Here is a 20,588-nt window from a genome sequence, read left to right as displayed (position 1 = left end):
TTGTTTGTTTGCTTTTAAATTCTCAAGCTTGAGGCAGGCTTTAAAACAGACCATTCCCTGTTAGCTGGCTGTATCTCCATCATCTGAGGTTCCATACCAGTATTTGGTTTTCAGAATATGAAAAGAAGATCATCAGAGCTAAGCCACCATGTAAAGAAAAATTTTGAGGGCCATAGCTTTTTTACTAGAAATCTGTGTACTCTTCCTCTTTAAAATATCCATTTCAATTCTATATTGTTATTACTATAGTCAGTGACAAGCATACAGCCTCGCTAAGTATTTTTTTTTTTTTAGAGCAAAGCAGAGGTAACTTTATTTGCATTATGAAGGGGCATGATAGGAAGTTGTTTGAAAAATGAAGAGGAACTGTAGGTTATAATAATACACAACAAGTCTGCTTATAAATCTTCTTTAAAGGATTTCAGTGTAAGATTGAGATGCTGGAACAGTAAACTATGTATTTGCAAAAATGCTGGTAGCTAGTAGGAAAGGTCTGCATGTGATGAATGTTGAATCTTAGTAATGTCTCATCGATTTCTAACTTTAACCGTAGAAATGGTGCTAGGGCTTTAATGGAGGAAAGCTTCTTTAGAAACAAACAAAACACAAGTAAACAAAACAACAATAACAAAAATCCCATGTGCATTATATTAATATTTTAGCTTTTATTGAACAATAGGTTTCACCCGTACAGTAGAAAAGATATTTGCAGAAATAACAGAACTTTTGTAGGGAGGTGGCATGTATTTTTTTCCTGGAAATGGGCTAACAATCCATTGTTAAAAATTTAGCATGTGAGGTCAGTATCCAGATGAAGATGTATCGATCCACAGGTACAGGAAGACTAAGTGTATATAGATCCCAGTGTTTTCAGAGCGAAGAGAGAAATTTCATTCACCACACCCAAATTCAGAAAACTCACAAAGCACTACCTGAAAGCCCCCATCCCCAAAAGCCAAAATAAATTGGAGTTAAAACAAATTAGAGCAACAGCAATCCCTCTGGTCAGTTTCACTAGAGGAAGGAGAAAAGGTAAAGACGTGTTCATATGTGCACGTGTGCTGATACTGTAGGAAGAAAAACTGAAATATGTAGGTCCCTAACCTACTACCACATCCGATTCTTGATGTTCTGTTGCCTGCAGCAGAATTCTCTCAGGCATAGATAGGCAGCTTTTTGGAAGTAAGACTAAATACTTTCTGGAAAAAAAAGAAAAAAAAAAAGTTCCTGTTGGATTCCTTATGTTCTCCCTTACTAAAAAAAGTCTTTAGCACTACAAGCAGCTTAATCCAGCAAAAAACATTGTTCTGGCTGTGAAGGGCATTTCCACTGTACACAGTTTCTTCTTTCCAACCCACACATGCACACTTGTACTAGAGTTCATGCAGCCATGCTACAAACTGGGTGTGGGAATTGATTCAGCTTAAAATTAGGCTTTTTCCAGAGGTTTCCTTTCCTGGGTTAGTTTGCAGAGTGCTTGGTCCTTTGGTTGAGTGCCCAGAACTAATCCTGAGCGGCAGAAACAAGCAGCCAGGGATGAGGGCAATGGCAGCAGCCCGGATGAATGCCAGAATGAATCGATGGGGACACCTCAGCTTCTCTCTTACATACATTAGCAGAAAAGGGCCATTTATGTACAGCAAATACAGTACTTTGTGGGGAGCTAGGAATTGGCATAATGGCATATGAGAGTATTCTTGGCTTCTGAAAAGGATCCATCACAAGCCTGCAAGAAAATCTACCTCTGTGGGAGACTAGTAATATTTCTGACTCAGCCCAAACTAGGGCAGCATATGAAAACATCACCAGGAGGCACGTAGCACAGACTAAGCCTTCCCTATATATACAGCACCAAGTCTGAGAAAGCAAGAGACAAAGGGAGCTGGCGTGATCATTTGGCAGAATCTGGGAGTATCTTGTTCATTTGCAAGTTTGTGTTTGTATGTTAGACTAACCATTACTATTATGATTACATTAATTTTAGTTGAAAATATTTGTTACCCATTCCAAAAATATTTGTTATCTTTTCCTGAGTGCCTTTACGTATAGTTTTGCAGTGACCTTACAACCCTTACAGGTCCTTGTCTGTGGTGGTTCAATGCCTGTTACATGTATTGAACACACACTAAAGTCTCTTTCAGGCTCATGAGGGGTTATGTGTTCCGAGCTGAAACAATTTAAAAGATTACTGACTTTCATTGCCTTTTCTTGGTGTCTCTGAGTGGAAGGAGGTGATGGATAATTGCTATAGAATATATTTTTCTTAAACCAACGGAGATTTCCGAGTGAGTCCAGAGTTCTTTCTCACAATTTAGGGAACGTTGTTGCTGCAATGTGAACTAAAGGAAGGAAATGATAAACTGCTTCTAGTAATGGCACTACATGTTTGGGTTTAAATAAATAAATAAATTGCAGACTGCTTTCTGCTTAGATTAAAACGAATATCATGAACTGCAGCTGTTGGGAGTTCAGTTTGCATCATGACACTTCTCTATCGTGAGCTTGTCTTCCCCCAATAGTGATTCTGTGTTTTACATGAATAGACCCAGACGTATATTGAGGGTGGAGAGGAGGCTGTGTAGGTTTGTCTTTTGTGGCAGTAGTTGTCTTGCAGTTACTGAGTTTCCATCATTTTATTTCACGTGGTGAAAAAGTCACACTAAAGGAACGTTTAAAGCATGCACTGAAACTTGAGGGTTTTGCTCTCCTGCTGTGGTTTTAAGAGGGAGATACTGCTAAGAAGTTAGTTTGTGGCTGACAAAGGTCTTCTTCATGTAGCTGTGAAATCTACAGATTGTGCCACCCCCGGCTGCTCCGTCCCATCCAGAATTCACCTTTCCACAGCCCCTGTTTAAAAAAAAAACTGCTTAGTATTTCCCGTGGCAGATTAGCGAGAGCTCCTTTGGAGGAGTTCTTGGCAAAACCTAGATTAAGGAGCCCTCGGCAGAGGGACAGTAGCAAAGAGCTTGAGAATAACCTCTGGTGGTGCTGCTCCTATAGCACACATCTGTCTGCAGTCTTAGTGCTTCTTGATTCAATTAATACCTGGCAAATTGGCCTTCTCAAGGGGTTGAGGAGCTTTCTGTATAGATTCTGCTGCTTTTTGATTCCACCAGTGTCTCAAATGAATAGGTTGGCCCAGGTTACTTGTCTGCATTGTGTGGAGCAGGCTTGTTTACTCTGAAATCTGGAAAGCCTCCTAAAAATAGCACATGCACAATTCTGTCTTACTGAGAGTGCTTCGTTGCTCCTGTTTCATGCAGAACAGGAAGCTTGTGATTTTCTGCTTGGCAAGACTGAGACCTCATATTGTGGGGGTAAAGAACAGTTGCTCACAGGAAGAAGAGAGAGAGCCTCAGTACTGAGGAGGGCAGTTATAGAGTGCTATTAGATTTTGCTATATTTTGTCATCAAAAAAGGAGGCTAAAATGAACTAGATTACTTGAATCAGAAATTATAAAATAAAGCAGGTGTGCATAGTGCCAGAAGGCTGGGAGAGAGCTTCTGAGTCATCAGATCTCATCCCTGCTATCATAGACAACTGTGTCACATAATCCTATATAAAAATTTATCATGCTCTCTCTCAGAACATTTCTCTCAGACTAGAGGGAAACTTAGAGGTAAATAGATTCTTTTTTCTCTGTTATTCAGGTCAGCTAAATCCTCGTTGCAAAATGGTGGGTATCTCCCTGCTTTAAGATCTTACTTCATGGGAGTAAAGATTAAATTACTGTGAATTTCGGAAGTCAGAAGTGATGACAGGATTGGAATGCTAATCTGAAACCAAAAGCACATAAAGTGGTGAAAAAAGCCCTCTAAGCAGACGTTGAAGAAAACTAAAAACATTGAGCAGAAAAGGAGGACAAAGTGATTGAAGAGTCAGGATAGCTTCATTATGTTGTACATGTTAGCTGTGGGTCGTTTCCAACACCCTGGTATTTGGATGTTCCAGGGGAAATTTGTGCCTATGTGCTCCAGGTAATTGCAGAATCTGCTGGTTTGTTGCTAGCCAGCTTTTAATTCTTCACATGCAGGTGAGCAGTTCTGTTTTACATGGTAGGCATCTTCCTCTTCTTGCCTGGTGTTTCGGTCTCCCCTAGGCTTGCGTGCTCTCCCATGACTGTCTGGCCAACCACCATTATTAAAATCATGTATCCCAGTTACGTGATAGCTCTGTGTAGATCAGCCTTCGAGTTTTGCCATCCTCTCTTTGATATTTATGATTGACCCTGTCTGTCAGTTTGTTTTAGAGAAGAAACTGTAGTTTTGAAACAAAATGTCTGTCTGCTCAAATATTTCTGCCTTCCATACAAGGAATAGAATATTTGGTATTTCCCTATCAAGATATCTCCCTGTCAAAAAGGGTGGGTATCTCGATTTTGTTCTCTATCAAGACATCTCCCCATCTTGATAGGGAGATATCTCGATATAGTAGTTTCTGACAAGACTTAAAATTGAGAAGATATATTTTTTTAATCTTTATATTCACAAAGTGTATCTCAAAAGTGGCTGAAGGACATTAAAAATTACTGTGTCCTAGGAAGGTGTCTGAGGCAAATTTCAGGGAGAAAGGAGCAGCAGCTCAAGTGAGCCTGAGGGAAAAAGAGTCCATCATAATTCTGAGCAGAGAGGCTACTAGTCTCCATCCAAGGTAATCTGCATCTGATTCTTTATGATGATTTTCTTCCCTTTACTGTTTCTCCTTTGAAATATCACTGCTGCAGAGCAAGCAAAACTGTTGCATCATCTGCCCCCAACGGGTCTAATGATGGCGCAAAGATGACTGGTGGTTTTTGCCTGGGTGAACATTTATCCTTTTGGGAGGCTTTTGTCCACTTCAGGGTGTAGAGAAAAAGGAGAGGTACAGAATTCATGCTGGTTCTCAGTCCTGGGAAGCTGTAGGGCAGCCAGGTACAACAGTTCCCATTCAGTAGGACCTTGCCTCAAACCTGCTCTAAAGATGTTCTTGCCCAGGGTACCTGATATGCATATGGTCATTGTCTTTAAAGAATTGCCTGAGAATAGCTGAAACAACTGCCCATGCCTCACTGTTTGCTGAAATCAAGTGCTTTTTACTTATTGTACGGAAGTTTGGGCCATGAACCAAGTAATTTTTGCATTAGCATTTGCTAGCTGAAGGTAATGAACAATCATAACCGAGCAGGCTTAAAAAACGGTTTGTGCTATCTGATCTGCATCAGCTCCCCATACTTAATTTTTAAGTAAAGTAAATCAGTTGGAACCATCCCCTTTGTTTGTTTTCAACTGCTGCAGAAGATGCTGTTACCCTCTTCATGAGGAACTGGAAAACAGCACTGATAATGCTGGGAATTGCTTTTTCTCTTGCAGGTGACATAGATGCAGGCAGGCTTCCTTGTGGGATAATCATTCGGAACAAGAAATAAAAAATTCAGTTTAATAGTTTTAGGAACTGTTCAGTTTAACTAATGCACCATTTTTTTTTACTCTTCCTAATAAAGGCCTTGGATATCCATATGCGGGAATATTTATTAGCAGAAATTTTACACGACTTGAAAGATGAAAGTGCAAAATTATTAATTACAAGAATACATGGAAATACTTGGCAAAATATCATACAGTCCATAAGCCACATTTCAGCAAGTAGGAGAAAAAAAAAAAAAGGGTTTATTGGCTAGCAAAATGAAAGAGCTCAAGGCTGAGTCTATTGAGCTTATTTTACTGCAGCACTACGCTTTTTCTTTCAGAAAATGTTACTGTACAAAGTAACTCTAAAGGTCAGGGTGGTTTAGATGAGACTAATTGAATTAATCTTGAACCACAGCTCTTTCTCTAGAAATTTAACTCTTAGGGAGGGCAAAGAAAAGCAGCAGACTCCTTAAATTTATGCGTGGATTATTTGTATGCCATATTTATCTACTCTATATAAAAATGTATAGTACTTCCATACAAAAGACGAAACCGTGAAATAAAAGGTCAGGACTGGGTCCTCTGCTGGTGTAAAAATGCCGTAGCCCGTGCATTCAGGACAACTGTGCCAACAAACAGCAGCCAGTCACAGGTTGGCCTTGGTTTCCAAACTGTGTTATTTGTGGCTGTGCTCTCATCCCTCCTCTAAAACCCTTCCCTCCTCTAAAACACTCAGCTGGCTGTCCTGTGTTTTGGCGTTGCAGTTAACTTCCCAAGGACAATGGCACTCTAGGGAGGGATTCTAGGGATGGTGGTGGTTCAGGACATCAGCATTGCCGGTGGAAAATACATCGCTGAATTTCTGCAAGCTATGCTGAGGGTTTTACCGTGGAAATCACGTTATAAAACCTTCAGTGGGTGAAGCAAGCAGTAGCAACTTTCTAAGACTTTTATTGGGAGAGTAAAGTACCTGTGTGTCCAAAGACTGAGATGCAAAAAAGCAAAGTTGGTCAATTTACTGCTCTGTTTTATGACAAGCACCTGAAGGTTGTTTGTTATGTTTCTGAAGTAGACAACAGATGTGTGACATCTCTGTCAAAGGAAGTTACTAGAGGAACTGTGGGAAATGGTGATTGGTATCGTGGCAGCTTAGCAGGTCAGGATTCTTTACAGGAAAAAAAAAAAAAGACAAAACACAAAACAAGGACTTTTGACGAGATGCCAGTTACCAAGACATGGCCTGCAAAACACATGCATCTGAAATAATTTAGCGGTGGTTTAAAATGTTCTGGGAGTAGGCTCCCTGCGGTGCCGTCAGACTTCTAGGTGGCTTCAGGCAAGTCCCTTCACCTCTGCTTTGCTTAATGGTGTTCCTTGTCTAGCCTTTTGCCTGCTGCGTGCTTCTCCCTCCTCCTTCTCCCTCCTTACTCAAGCTGTTTAGCACCTTTTAGCTTTTAAGCAGCTCAGGTGAGATCACCGGAGCCTGAAAGGTGGGAACTTCCATAGGTCCTTGCTAGGACCAGGACCGTGGGCTGCAAACTCCCCCAGACCTGGGATTGTTTCCTGGTATGTGCAGAGCTTTGCACTTTGGTCCTAATCTCACATCCAGCTGCTTGTATAATGTAAATAACTTCCCTGCCTGTGCATTACCTACACAGAACATACCGGAGTACTACCAAGAGCACTGCCTGAAAGAGAAGCTGTGTTGCAGAATGATTTTTCAAGTGTGCTGGAGATTTATTTTTAAGATGGTTTTGGTTTCAGAGATGTTTCTCTCAATTCTGCAGTCTCTCTGGGAGCCTCAGACTAGCCCTAGTAAATGGTAGTGTAGAAGATGGGCAAGAGAGAGAACGTGGGGTCTGGCAGGGAGATGGGGAGAGGGAGAGAGGATAGCATACAAAAAAAGGAGTAATGAGGAGGTTTGCCTGAATCACTGTTAGCTGAGAATTTCTGCACAAATTTTTGGATGGTAAGAGAAAATAAAAATAAAAACCCTGAGGACAGTTGGAAAAAAAGTCCTTTGACTGGTTCTGTGTGCCAGTGCTGCTCGTGCCATTCAAAGTTTGCCATCTGATCTTTAAAACTTCTAGCTGCAGCTAAGCTTAGAAGTATGAACTGGGACAAGTTGGTCGTTACTGCTGAAAATGTCAAAGCATCGCATAATTGACCTTAGTGCCTCCTCAACAACTAAATGATGAACTTCGTGTTATGAGCAGACTGTTTTTGGTGCTGGTAATTAAACCCCAGTGCAATATACATTTAAAAATGCAGCGCTTCCTTGCTGAGTAGTTTAAACCAGAGCACGAATATTGACTTCTAGCACAGACGCTGTACAAATATCTGCAGTTCTCATTTGACTTGAAGACAAAGCCACACTCCTAATAACTGTTTCCTCTTACAATTTTACTCTAAATTGAGAAGGAGTGTGACTGGATGTGTAATCTGCCACCAAAGAGATGGGCTATGGGATCGCTTCATTTCATATGATGGCTGTGCTTTTTTTTCTTTATAAATTTTGGAGGGGAGAGGAAAGGTCACACGTTATTAATGGCATAGCATCATTCTAATGTGCCAAAAGTGCTTGAATGGTCTGCACCTCTAAACCTTCGTATGGAAAGGAGAAATACTGTCACTTTGGACCTCTTTTTTATAGTAGGGTTATTTCAACCTTAAAAAAACATACTCACATTCCTTTTCAGTATTTCAAGAGAGGCTTTGTTTTGTTTTCCACAGTCTCCCACTTTCCACAACAAACTACAAATCTGTAATTTAGAAGCCTCCTTCAGACTAGGAAGTATCAGAATAAAACCTCTCTCACCACTGGTTACAGCAAATTGAAAAAGAACAGTAAATTAGGACAGCAGGTGGCAGGTTGGCACCATTGGTGAGTGCTATATATTGGAAACAAACATCTGAAAATCTGAGTTTGTCCCAGTATAGATAAAGCGAGAGAAATCACATCCGTCTCTGATTGCCCCTGGAAACACGAAGTGTATAGCACCTCCGAATGCAAAGGATTTTTACCTCATTCTTGCATGTCACCTTTCCTGCTAAGACTTTTAAGTGTTTTGGCTTTAGTTTTCTTTATTTTGGTGAGCTCTGGTTTTGCCTCCTTTCCTGAAAACTGCTATTGCTTTGTCTTCCCCATTCATATTCTTTTTTCTTTCTTTTTTGCTGCATGGAGACTCTCTGCTGTACAAGTGTAAGTATTTTTTTAGCTCTGCTGTTTCTGGCCTACTTGTTTGCGTCTTTCTGCTCCATTTGCCTCTGTACTACTGTGTTAGTCTCCTGGGAGACTCTAGTGCCATCCATCTGCACTTACAAAAAGAAATAGGCAGTAGTTTAGGAATGAGATTGGATTTTACAAGAAGGCTCAGCCAGCACAGCATTTGAATTTAAAGCATCTCTTGACTGTGAGACCAAACCAAAGCAGAGTGCTGATGAGATCTAAGCAGGAGTGTTACTGCTCAGAAAGAGAATCTATCGCTTGGGTTTTATGTTCAAGCATCACACAGCTTGATGAAACAATGGCTTAAGAGTGAGCATAAACTAGGGTTTTCTTGACATAGCAAGTTCCAGGTGGAAGAGATGTCATGGGTTATCTCTGAGTTTGGTCAGGTGTGTTTTCTTTGTCTGATTGAATCGCTTTGAGATTTTGAATGTTTTTCTCACCTGTTGTCACTCCTAATGCCTTCTCAAAGCTGAAAATCCATATGTAGTTTTGCAGGAAGGAGGGCTGGGGAGAGATGGGTTGGGGAGCCGAATTTTGAGAGAGAGGGAGAAGTTGTTCATTAATGTAAGTCTTTCAAGAGGAGAATGACAGGAGAGTCATGGAGCATCTCTAATAGGATTGAATATAAATGATTCCGGAGGAGGAGGAGAGAAAGATGGAAATGAGCACATCCCTAAGCACTGAGAGTAGTTCCCGTTATCTGTATAATCAAGGAATGTAGTGTGTAAGACTCTGTTGCTAAAGGCACGTAAGTTTCTAGCACTGGAAACAAAGCTTCAAGCATTTAAAATGTGACCTTAGTTGTTGTTCTTAATCCCTGAGATACTGATGTTCTTCCACGTTTGGTAAGATAACTTAAGAAAACTCAAGAGTGTTCAGATAGCTTTGTGAAGAAGGGAGTCAAGAAGAAATCTGTGAGCAGCGATCCATTTAAGAAGAGATCCTAAGAGTTTAAAGGTAGCTTGGACACATGAAACTGCCTAACTCTAAAGTGGCCTGAGGGATAACTTCATGGAGCCATCTCCAGAGAGAGCTGCGGCATGCGTGCATGCAGACCCCCATGAGGGCTTCCAAGAAATAGAGGTACACAGGTTAATCTTTTTCGCTGTTTTGCCAGGCAGCCTGCAGTGTGCTCACAGAAAAGTAGGCAAAGCAAGGAAAAACTTCAGGAGGTGGCCTGCTGTGGTGGAAAGTCTCTGGAAGATGTGGAAGCAGTCAAGGAGGGGAGGTTGATGCCAACAGCTATTCCCCTGTATAGGCCTTGGGTTGAAAGGTGAGGCAGTAGAGCTGAGTTGCGTTTGTGTGGCCGGAGGTGGTGCAAAGGCACAAGGTGTGCATGTGCCCAACCTGAGCTCCTTCCCTCAACTATGGGAAATGGAGCTCAGGCTGGAGAGGGCCAAGATCCTTCCCTAGGAGTTCAGACATCTCCTCTGGTAGTGAGACGTGCCGTGCTGCTGTAGCCTGCTGTTCAATGTCTGAGATATGAAGCAGAGATGGTCTAGTATTTTGTAGAAAGAGCACACTGGCCTATTTAAATTAGTGCTTTGACCCATTTTGTTCTGAGTGCTATCTAGAAAGTTCACTTGACAAGACGTGTTTCATCTGTGCACTTCCTAAACAGGCTAGAAAACAGAAGGTTTTCCAATGAAAGTGTATGTGTAGCTGTTATATTCATGCTGTTAAAACAAATGGCAAGCATCTGTATCCCTCTGCCTTTATCCCCAGCATCCAAGCTGCTGATGGATTGTGCCAGGCTGACGGGAAGTTACAGCGATGATAAAGGGTTCTGAGCACCAGCACAAGCTCTGCAGGGTCATCTGGGGGCTCTTTCTCATTTAGGAAAGAAGATGGAGTCATCCTGTTCCTGGCTGTCAGGGGTATCTTGGAGTGTTCAAGTCACTGCACAGGAGCCTCAAAACTTAACCTGTGCTGTTCTGCATTGGTGCCTTGGGCCAAGGCAGGGCTCTCAGCTTGTCTGTGTTCATCCAAGAGCACTGTGGACACTGGACATGCAGTTCCTGAGCTATCAGAAGTCTACCGTCAGCCTTGTTTCCTGTCTTCCTTCCTGATCTTCTTCAGCACATGAATTGCAGCATTATCCTGACGTAATTTCCAGTTGCACTACCAGAAAGAAGTTGCAAACAGACCAAAATGAGTGTAAATATGCATTACCAGGAGAAATAGGTTGCAGCTGGAAGTGCAACTGGTGGTGGCTCCTAATTGCTGTACCCCAAATGCTGAGCTGCTTCAGCTCACCATCGCATGAGGTGCAAATGCCTTCGGCTGTTGCAGTTTTGGATGAGCCCAGTTTTATCATGAGATAAACCCTGCATTTGGTTTATTGCTAGCTCTCAAAGTAGCGTCTGACCTTTTGCTGCAGTAGCACTTTGCCTGCTCATTAGTTTCATCGTACGTCTCCTCAGGTAGCAAGCTATTTCCTGTCTGATCACAAAGTTACTTTACCATGAACTGATGCTTGTCAAATGTGGACATAGAAACCTGCAGCTGAAGGTATCTTTTTCTCCCGGTGATGTTCATGGCAGCAAAAACACAGCTCTGTTGCATGGACAGTGCTATCACTGCCCACTCTGTAATCTGGCTGCCCTTTTCTGACGTTGAGAAGACAGGTAATACCTCTCCTGTTCTAAAAATCTGTCAAAACCCCGAGCAAAACCCTGCGAATAGTGACATAATAATCCTTCTCACTACTTTGGATGGGAGCCTAAATTTAGTACGTGTGAGCGTGGGCACTGAACTTTCCATAAGGAAAAACTATTAAATGCCTAACTTTAAAAATTCATGTTGTCTGAAGTTTCAGTGCCAACTATGCCTTTTCTGGCTCTCTTAAAATTGATAATACTAAACTTGATTAACAATTCTGTTCATGAGTTGTGAGCCATAACAAAATCCAGCTTCCTGACTGGCACTCCACATTCGAAGTCGTTAGGTAGGGCTAGAAAGTGAGTGGAAGTATTGGAAGTATACAGATGTCACTGAAGCCAGCAAATATGACTTTGCCACAAAGAGAGCCTATCTTTACAGGAGCCAAGTAACTTTAAATTAACTCCTTAGGAAACATGCAGCTCAGCTTTTGGTTTACAAGTCTTAAAATGCTGAGCTAAGTTAAAAGGTTCAGAATTGTCAATGCACAGTTTCCTGTAGCAAAAAGTCTTTATTGCCACGCAAGCTTTCAGAAGAGTTCAGGCAATTGCCACGCAGACAAGAGTTCAGGCAAGAAAATAAGGGCAGCTTTCTTCCAAAATTAACAAAACTGAGTCTTAAGTCTGGGTATTTGTGCTCTAAAGGCAACATATTCCTTTTTCTGGTAATGTGAAGGTGAGAAGAAGAATAGCACATAACTTATCGTAGATACATTGAATGTATGTAAAGGTAACTTTACACCTTAGCGTATCTAAAGTCCAGGGAAGTCGTGTGTTTCCTGGTGGTATCGCTAACCCTGGCATGGTATTTACGGTATTTTGAAGGGCTGCATGCTCCTAGACTATATTTTCCTAGGGAAGCTTGGTGAGCTGTGTGATGGTATCCAGAAGCGTAGACACCTGGATTTTAATCCTTCCCAGAGGCATGTCACTAGCTGAGGAAGTGTATTTTATATCAAAAGTAAAAGCCAAAACAAGGACTGGTCCCTTGTATTGTCATTAACTGTGTAACAGAGGCCACAGTAATTACTTAAGTTTTCCGTGCCTTGTAATCCCATATGCAAAGGTGTGGTTTTAATAGCTACCTTGTTTTACAGTTGGGAATCAATGAGTTAATGGTTGGACGATTAAATTAATTATCCTGTTTACAACCTAAGATTTTAATGGGAAGAATAACTGCCTCCCTGCTTCATTTTCAAAGTCAGTTCAACAAAATGCCAATTTAGAAAAAGTTATGAATGTTTGAGAAGGGGAGGAAAAAAAAAAAACATTCCTTCCTGCTATTAAATCCAATCAGATCTCGAGAACAGATTTGCTGTGTAGAAAGGAAAAAGTATTCCTTGTTATTTCTTCTGTCCGCTGAAGTCCTTTGTTTTTATTTTATATTGACAGATGACTCCTAAGTCAAAAAGGAAAAGCATCCACAGTAGAATGCTCCGGCCGGTGTCCAGAGCTTTTGGTAAGTGAGGATTTCATAAAATCTTTCCACTTCTTTGCTTGCTGAGATTCTTCTAGATAGTTCTTTATTCAGAAGCACAGAAGACTGTCCCTCCTTCCGGAGTGCATTTGAGGCCATGTTGCTTGCTTTGTTTCGTGAATCTTCTAGTGTGTCTGGTAGCAAGTGCTTGCTCACAATGCTCTGTCTGCTCACAAACGTGTTGTGGCTGAACACGTTCTCTAAACGTGTTCATAACTGTTTACCACAAAAGAAAGGAATGGCATTGTCTTTTGTTTTAAACAGCATGTTAAGTCTAATTAGAAAGTTTTGATTTCTCTTAGAAATGGAATTTGATCTAGATAAAGCACTGGAAGAAGTACCTATCCATATAGAAGACCCACCGTTTCCTTCCAGCAGGCCGGACAAACGAACGTCTGGATTCATTTCAGAGCTGCCATCAGAAGAAGGGAGAAAACTCGAACACTTCACAAAATTAAGGCCCAAAAGGAATAAAAAGCAGCAGCCCAGCCAAGCAGCAGTGAGTCTACATCGAAATCCTGTTGGCGATGTTGTCTGTTGATTGCTTTTTGCCATGAGTCATGTCTTGCAAAGTAATGAGGACAAATGTTAAAGTTTTAAAAGCTATTAGCAACTTCTTAGTTTTTCTTCTGGTATTCATGTATTTCAGTGTGCAATCCCTATTACAAGCTTTCTGTCTTGTTTGACACAGCCTAAACTCAGGGTTGGTTTTATCCTTTTTTACTTACTTTTTTACTTATTTTACTTTAATGGAAGCAGTTTCTGGAAGTACATGGAGCTTTCACAGGAAACTCATGAAATACCACGAAAGATTTCAATTATATTGCAAGGGTTTGCTAAGTCTTAATCTTTTTTTTTTCTGCCTGCTTTAAGACTTGGTAACTTGGCATGGATTCCTATTTCTATCAGCTCTCAGAGGAGCTACCCTGTGACACCCAGCTTCCCACAGCTCCCTAGCTGAAGGTGATGTTTGGGCCAGCAAATCTGCATAGTCACAGATCTGCTTTTCATGCTGAAGCCTGCCTTAGAAAAGCAAAACAGAGCACTGTCTGTCTGTGAAAGGCATTGGTGTGAACCCAAGTATACGTGTGTGGAGTTCCCACAGTTCCATTTCCTTGGCATACCACATCAATGAAGACTTATTTCTGTGATGGTATATCCTCAGGGTATATAAGGACAGATCTGGAGGAGTTACAGAGCTATCTCCTGGCAACAGAGCAGAGCTGATATGATAAAATAACCCTTATCTAGGGGCAGATATTGCTTCTCTGAATTATAATGCCTAGTAATGAATGTCTGTGGCCTCGTCTGCTGCCTTAGGATTGTTGGAAGAGAGGACCCTTGAAGATTTCCTTAATGCTGGGAAGGATCACATAAGGCAGGTTTTTTATACCACTTGGGAGTGGAGAAACCTTGAAGCAAAGGGGGAAATGCAAGCCAACTTTCCATTCCCTTGCCCTTTACAGAGAAGGATAGAGGTAGCAGGAGGACAGACTGGACTTCACGTTGTAGGGAAAACGCATCTGTGTTTACTCCATCTGATTCCAACTCTGCAGAATGCACATGTTTTCCCAGTTGCTACACTTGCTTCCCATCTGAACTTACTCAGCGCATCCTGTGCCACCTGCGTAAGCGTGGGGAAGGAGTGGGGGCATGGGAGGGCAAGTGCTCTGCTAATAGGCTGGTGACCAGAAAATAAAATATCGTGCTTGACAGATACAAAAAGCTTACCTCTTGTTAAGAGGAAGTGCTACTTCCCATGACAATGCAATGCTCTGGGAACGTTCATCCATATTGAATTAATTAGGAAACAGGGGGTTAATAGTTGCAGAAATTGAAACAAACTTTTTCTTTTTTTTTACTGAAACTCATTTGTCCCTGTCTGGTTTGATGGACCATTTAATTCCTTAGTTGTTCAGACCTAATAACAAATCTAAACAAAACTTTAAAAGACTCGAGATGTTTGCTCGATGCTTCCAAAAATGAGACAGACAAATTTTCAAGTCTAGAGCCACGAGTGGACTCTGTCATTGTTTGCAGAGCTGATTTGCTGATGTTTTTGCCACTTTGATGCTATAGAAAGCAATGGTTAGGAGAAGCACTTGAGAAGCAAGAGGCACAATCTCAGATCCCCGCTTTGCCCAGTATGGATCTGGGATTTCAGTCAAGGTTTTTTGTTTGTTTGTTTGTTTTTTCCCTTTGCAAGCCATGATTTTCTTAGCCAAAACTTACGGCTTCATGTCCACCCAGAGCAAATATTTTGGGGGTGTGTTAACTGAATCAAAAGATTAAACTATTTGCATAGCTTTTTTTTTTTCCTTAAACTTTTATACTGCTTAAAGCAGGACTGTTTGGTTGTTTCCTGTTCCCGTTATTTCCAATGGGTAATTTAAGGAATCTCAAATGATGATAGCTGTATTTCTCTGGTTTTGCTGAAAAACAGACTTGTATTCTGTGAGTTGCTGTAGTCTGGAAGCTAAAAAGGAGAAAATATAAATTTTTAACTTGGGGTGGATGGGCAGAAGAAAGCTTTATAGCTCTGTCAGGGTATATACTGAAATGTATACCCTGAAATGAGTGTTGAGAGAGAGAGAGAGAAAAGAAGAACTCAGCATCCCCAATAAGCTTCTACACAATATGATGAAACAGTTGTTTATAATTTAGTTTTTGGTGAGATCTTCACCTGATGGGTTCTTCAATCACGTGTGAAGATCTAGTACAAGAAAGAGATGAGCATGTAACAAACAGACTGTGATTCACTTTATTTCTTCTTTCAGGCCTGATTCTTCCTTAGTGAAGAACATAGAGGGCTCACCTTTAAAGTTAGGCTAAAAGAAATGTGACAAACACAAACTAACCACCTTTCCCTTTCCCCTTTTCTTTCCCCTTCCTCTAGCATTAGGAGCCTAAGAGATGAAATAAACCAGAGCTTAGTCTTTTACCTTAACATTGAACATTAACAGGCATTACAGTAAACATCTATAAGAAAATTCTGTGCCTTGCATACCTTATTAGACCCCAAAATTTGTGTACATCCTTAGTACATTTTTAGGAACTTGCTGCTTTTTCAGTTGCAAAATGTTTTCTGTTTTGAGGTAGATCTCATTTGCGGTGGATTATTGGATTCTTGCATTGCTCTGGGAAATGGACTTGCCTTTGATACACAGATGCTTTTTCTTACTGTCTAGAGAAACAGTTTAATATTCATCCTTAGAAACCATCAAATACTTTCTTATTTCTGCTGATGTCAGTGTCAACCATTTTTTGTGAGGGAAGTCAAACACTTACCTTGGGACAAAGAGCACTGATATGACCAAAACAGATGTCAGGGCATGCATGGTTGCCTAGTTTCACATCTTTCAGCTAAACAAGTTCTCTGGAAAAAAAACAAAAGTGACAAGAGTTGGAAGTCTGAGAAATCACTGTGCTTCTTAGGAAAAAACTTTTTTTTTTTTTTTAAATAGATATCATGCTTTTTTTTTTTAATTGAAAACATGCAGGTAATAAAGCAGTCTTTACCAGATAGCCTCTTGTCTGATTAGAATTACATTAATACAGCAAGAATCAATAAAGTATTAATTATTGTCTCTGGTGGCCAGGTAAATACTAGGCTTCTAACAAGATTCAGCCACTGGCAGCTAAAAAGTTTAACAGACGTGTCAAAGCTTTGGTTCATATGCAGGCTGTCATCCTGGGTTAATGAGGCTGGGTTTTATGTTAACTGTGAGTTTTTAGAGTGTTTGTTTTTCTTTTTAGAGGCTTGGAAACAAGTCTGTATTCCAGCTGAAAAGGGAAGCTAGGGTTACTCTGAACTGCTGCGGCAGCTAGCGGGTTCCTTGACTTAAAATTGTTTCAAATCATGAATCCTACTATTTTGTGGCAGACTAATTCCTGGTCATCAGTACTACCAAGAATACAACTGGGCTGGGTCTTGTGGCATCCTTTGTAGTCACCTGAAAGGGTTTCATATGTCCTTTAAATTGAAGGAAGTTTCTCTGCTCGTAATAGAGCTTTTCATCAAAGCCACATGCAGGAGCTAGACCACATGCAAATTCCTCCCAGGAGATGGCGTGTTTCATCTTCGGGAGGCTACAGAGACACCGACTAATCTTCACAGGGCCTCGGTGGTTGGCAGGTACTGCTAACTCAGCTTTTTTAGATGCCTTTAGTCATCCACGTTCAAAATATAGATGCTGAAACCAAAGAAAGGGGGCAGGTTTTTAGATGCTCGGCGAAAATCTGTGTTCGATTTCTGAAGTGAAACACCGGATTCTGTATTTAGACTCTCTGCTACTGGATGTTATGCATTGAATGATTTTTAAAAGGCTCTCTTAGCCCACTGGAGCTCTGTTTCTAAATCTCCAAATCCAGAACATAGTTTTTCTCTGAACAGGGAACCAAATAGCTGTTGAAAATATGTTCTCTGCAGGTGACCACTGCAAACACACAGAGTAGGATTTATTTTTTTTTAACTGCTTTTTTCATTTCTATCTTAATTAGTGCTCTACTCTCACAAGCCCAAGACATTCAATTCCTAGTCTCACCCAGTATTTGGTTGCACTACCCAGTTTGCCACTGTTGTTTTGTGTTACTTTGTGTTTGATATAGTGGGGCAACTGGCCTGAGTAAAGGAGCTGGTGCTTCCATTGACTGAGGTTTGGCTGGCACATGCAACTTTAATAATATCTTAATTATTAATAATTATCATTTAAACAAATGCACTTGAATTATTTTACGCTAGAGAGATATTTTCTTCTGTCAGGTATCTGCTGGAGTGCCTCCAGAAGGGGATCAGAATGGTCTCATGGGAAGAGTGGATGAAGGTGTGGATGAATTTTTCACTAAGAAAGTCACAAAAATGGATTCAAAGTAAGTTAATTTAAAAAAATAATTAAAATAATCTATCCTGATAGCTGGGAAAATAGCAATTCTAAGTTGTATTTGATTTCTGTTCCCAATATTCAGGTTTGCTTTTGTAAAAGTCAGAAAATACCTTAATAGTCTAAGATACTGTGAATTCAATTACCCTCCATTAAAAATGACTACTTTGAAATAAATTGCTTTGGTATGCCATGTGGAGAGAATTATTGACTAGCAGGTATTTGTATAACTCAGTTGGCTTCATACCAGCCTTCAGTGGAGCTCATTAGAGCTAAAGCAGAGCAGTGTATTGGTCAAGGCTCTCCTCTCTAGTGCCAGTAGTGCACACATGGATGTGGCTATCTCATAAGGGTTGATCGGGCACACTGTTGTGGTCAATGACAGTAGATTTATGCTGTTTTAGAAATATATGTTAAAGATACATTTAAACAGTTTGTAGTACTCCAGATTTAGGAAATATGTTTGTCTGGAAGATATGTCTCCTTTAGCTTTGTATAGGGGGAAAATTCTGGCTTACACAATTGCTTTGTACTTGGTTGTATATTTGCAGATGCATGCATCTAGAAGTTCTTGCATTAATGCATGCTTGGGTTCATACATAAATGCATACATAAATACTTCCATGAATAAATGAGAAAGCTAGGGCAAATTCTGGACAGCTTGGAGTGACCCCTTCTGTACTGTATGAGATGTCCATTAAGGAAAATAGTAGGTGTGAGCTGGTGGACAGCAGTGGCAGGAAAAGCAAGTGTTTTAAAGTCAGTGTGTTACAAATATTTGTAGTGACATGTGAAGCCATGTGTGACATACTCTGTGTAGTGGTAAAATCGTGGTAGCTTTGAAAAATGGATTAGCCAGGTTAAGTTCAGGGTACTGGCAGGCTGCGGCATCCTCCTGTGCTTCCCTTGGGCTCCTGCCAGCCGCTCATTTCAGATGTCCCTGTGAACTTGCACATCCCTGGCCATGTGCGTGGCTCAAGGATCTTTTCACAGCCCCCATTAGCTGTCTCCATTTGCTTCACCGGTGGCTCTTTCCAGTTGGGGTGCTTGTATGCAGGAATGCTCTGTGCTCAGCTTTCCCCTCAAGCATGAATGCTCTGCCTGTAAGATGCAGTTTTAAATTTAGATGCACCAGCTAATGACTGAGCCCAGGGCAACACACAGATCATACAAAAGGTTGGCTTTGCCCAGGAGAAGTCATTCTGTGCTATTTAAAAGAGAAGGGGGAGGGGAGTGACGAAGAGATTGAAATGTCCATGTCTTTTATCAGGAGACCGTCGACTAAAAGTTCAGATGGCAGCGAGCCCAGCGAAGCAGGTGATGAGAAGAAGAAAAGGGACTCAAGGAAGAGCGGCTTCCTTAACTTAATCAAATCAAGGGGCTCCAAATCTGAACGTCCTCAGACTGTGGTGGCGGCTGAGGAGCCCTCCTCACCCAAGGTTGCTGCAAAAAGCCCAGCTGTGGATACAAATAAGAAGGAGCCGAAATCTGCAGAGCAGAATGGCGGTGCGGAGCGATCCGAGGAATTAAAGACACCAGACTCGCTGGAGGAGGCACAGCCAGATGATGCTGCAAAGGCTGAGAGGGGTGACAGCAAAGGAAGCCCTCAAGGAGGCCGGAGGTATGGCGTGCAGGTGATGGGCAGTGGACTTCTCGCAGAAATGAAAGCCAAGCAGGAGAAGAGAGCAGCCTCTGCTCAGAAGGTGAAGGCAGTTTGATTTCTCTTGAGTTGTTGTAAAAAATGGACAAGAGCTAGGTGTCTCCAGGGGAGGGGCTACAGGGGCTGGCAGCTGGGGCTTGTCGTATCAACCTGCTTTCCACCAGGGGTTACAGAGTTCCTGAAGGAGGGTTGTTCAGTGCTGGGGTGGTTGAACGTGAATGCCCTGGCCAGGGACCGGGCTGCGCACAAGAGAAGACATGCCCTTAAGCCTGCACTTTTTCTCCTCGTGCAGAGGGGGCGACACCAGCTCTTGCACTTGATGTCAGGCCACCACAAGCTCAGAAGAGGGCACGTAACTGTTTGCACATATTACAGAGTAATTTGGGAGCAACTAGTGAGCACAGTTTGGATGTCTGCACTCTATATGATGTGTGGTTTGTTCACGTGTAATGGAAGCATGCTTAGCATAAAGCCAGGAATGACTGTTTACTGTGGTGCCCTGCACACTGTACCCTCAGGTGTTTGGCAGACTACCACTACACGCTTCTCTTTTGGAAGGTGATGTAGCAAGTTGGAGAGATGTGTCATATTTTAAATTACACATCCCATGCAGAGAAGTAAATCTGGTTTCCAGACACTGTTTATAGCTATCCAGCTCATGCTTTTTTGTTACACTTATTAATTTTATGTCCTTTTGTACCATGCCTAATTATTCTTATGCCTTGGGTTTCTGTATTTCAGATACTAATACTCAAAACAATAATACATTTAAAAAAAAAACACAAAACACAACCTATTCTCCACAGTCTTCATGTTATCCTCATGTTGTAATATCCTCATGTAACTCTAAAGATTTTGCACCAGAATATTTTGCCTGATGCTCGTTTCCCATTGACCTTACCCGCTGTCAGACCCTGCTTTCTCCCAGCTGCAGTTCTCATGTTCTAAAATTACCAAAGGATCAGTGATTTCCTCCTTCACTCTTCCTCTCTGACATACTGCCCATTCCCCACCATTATCCCCCAACAATTTGGAAGACATCACTTCATGGCAAAGCTCATCTGCAAGCTTTGCCATGTTTTCCTTTACAATGCTGCAGTTATCTAACTGGATCTGAGCAAGACACTCAAATGTTATTTTTACATCTCTTCTCACTCTTACAGTACTTGCTGTCATGTCTGAACTATTGCTGCAAACCCTGAGGTCTTAATAATAAGACCTCAGGCTATGGCTAACAAGCTATATGCTCGTTGAAGTGACCCTCTGCATAAAAATGAATTTTCTGAGGAAA

At 41.4% G+C, this 20,588-nt stretch overlaps 1 protein-coding gene across 7 annotated transcripts in view; it reads left to right on the top strand.

Annotated features, from left to right (window-relative positions):
* CARMIL1 (capping protein regulator and myosin 1 linker 1) overlaps positions 1-20,588 on the top strand; it is a 186,813-nt gene that overhangs the window by 151,071 nt on the left and 15,154 nt on the right. For all 7 annotated transcript variants that reach the window (XM_035550592.2, XM_035550589.2, XM_035550590.2 and 4 more), the window contains 4 exons: positions 12,673-12,739; positions 13,060-13,256; positions 17,520-17,626; positions 18,908-19,340. In XM_035550592.2, coding sequence (XP_035406485.1) covers positions 12,673-12,739; positions 13,060-13,256; positions 17,520-17,626; positions 18,908-19,340 — 804 coding nt within the window. The remainder of the gene's footprint in view (positions 1-12,672; positions 12,740-13,059; positions 13,257-17,519; positions 17,627-18,907; positions 19,341-20,588) is intronic.

This window comes from Cygnus atratus, chromosome 2 (genome assembly GCF_013377495.2).
Source record: "Cygnus atratus isolate AKBS03 ecotype Queensland, Australia chromosome 2, CAtr_DNAZoo_HiC_assembly, whole genome shotgun sequence".
Lineage (NCBI taxonomy): Eukaryota > Metazoa > Chordata > Aves > Anseriformes > Anatidae > Cygnus > Cygnus atratus.
Note: the sequence above shows the minus strand (reverse complement) of the source record. Positions and strands in the feature narration are given on the sequence as shown.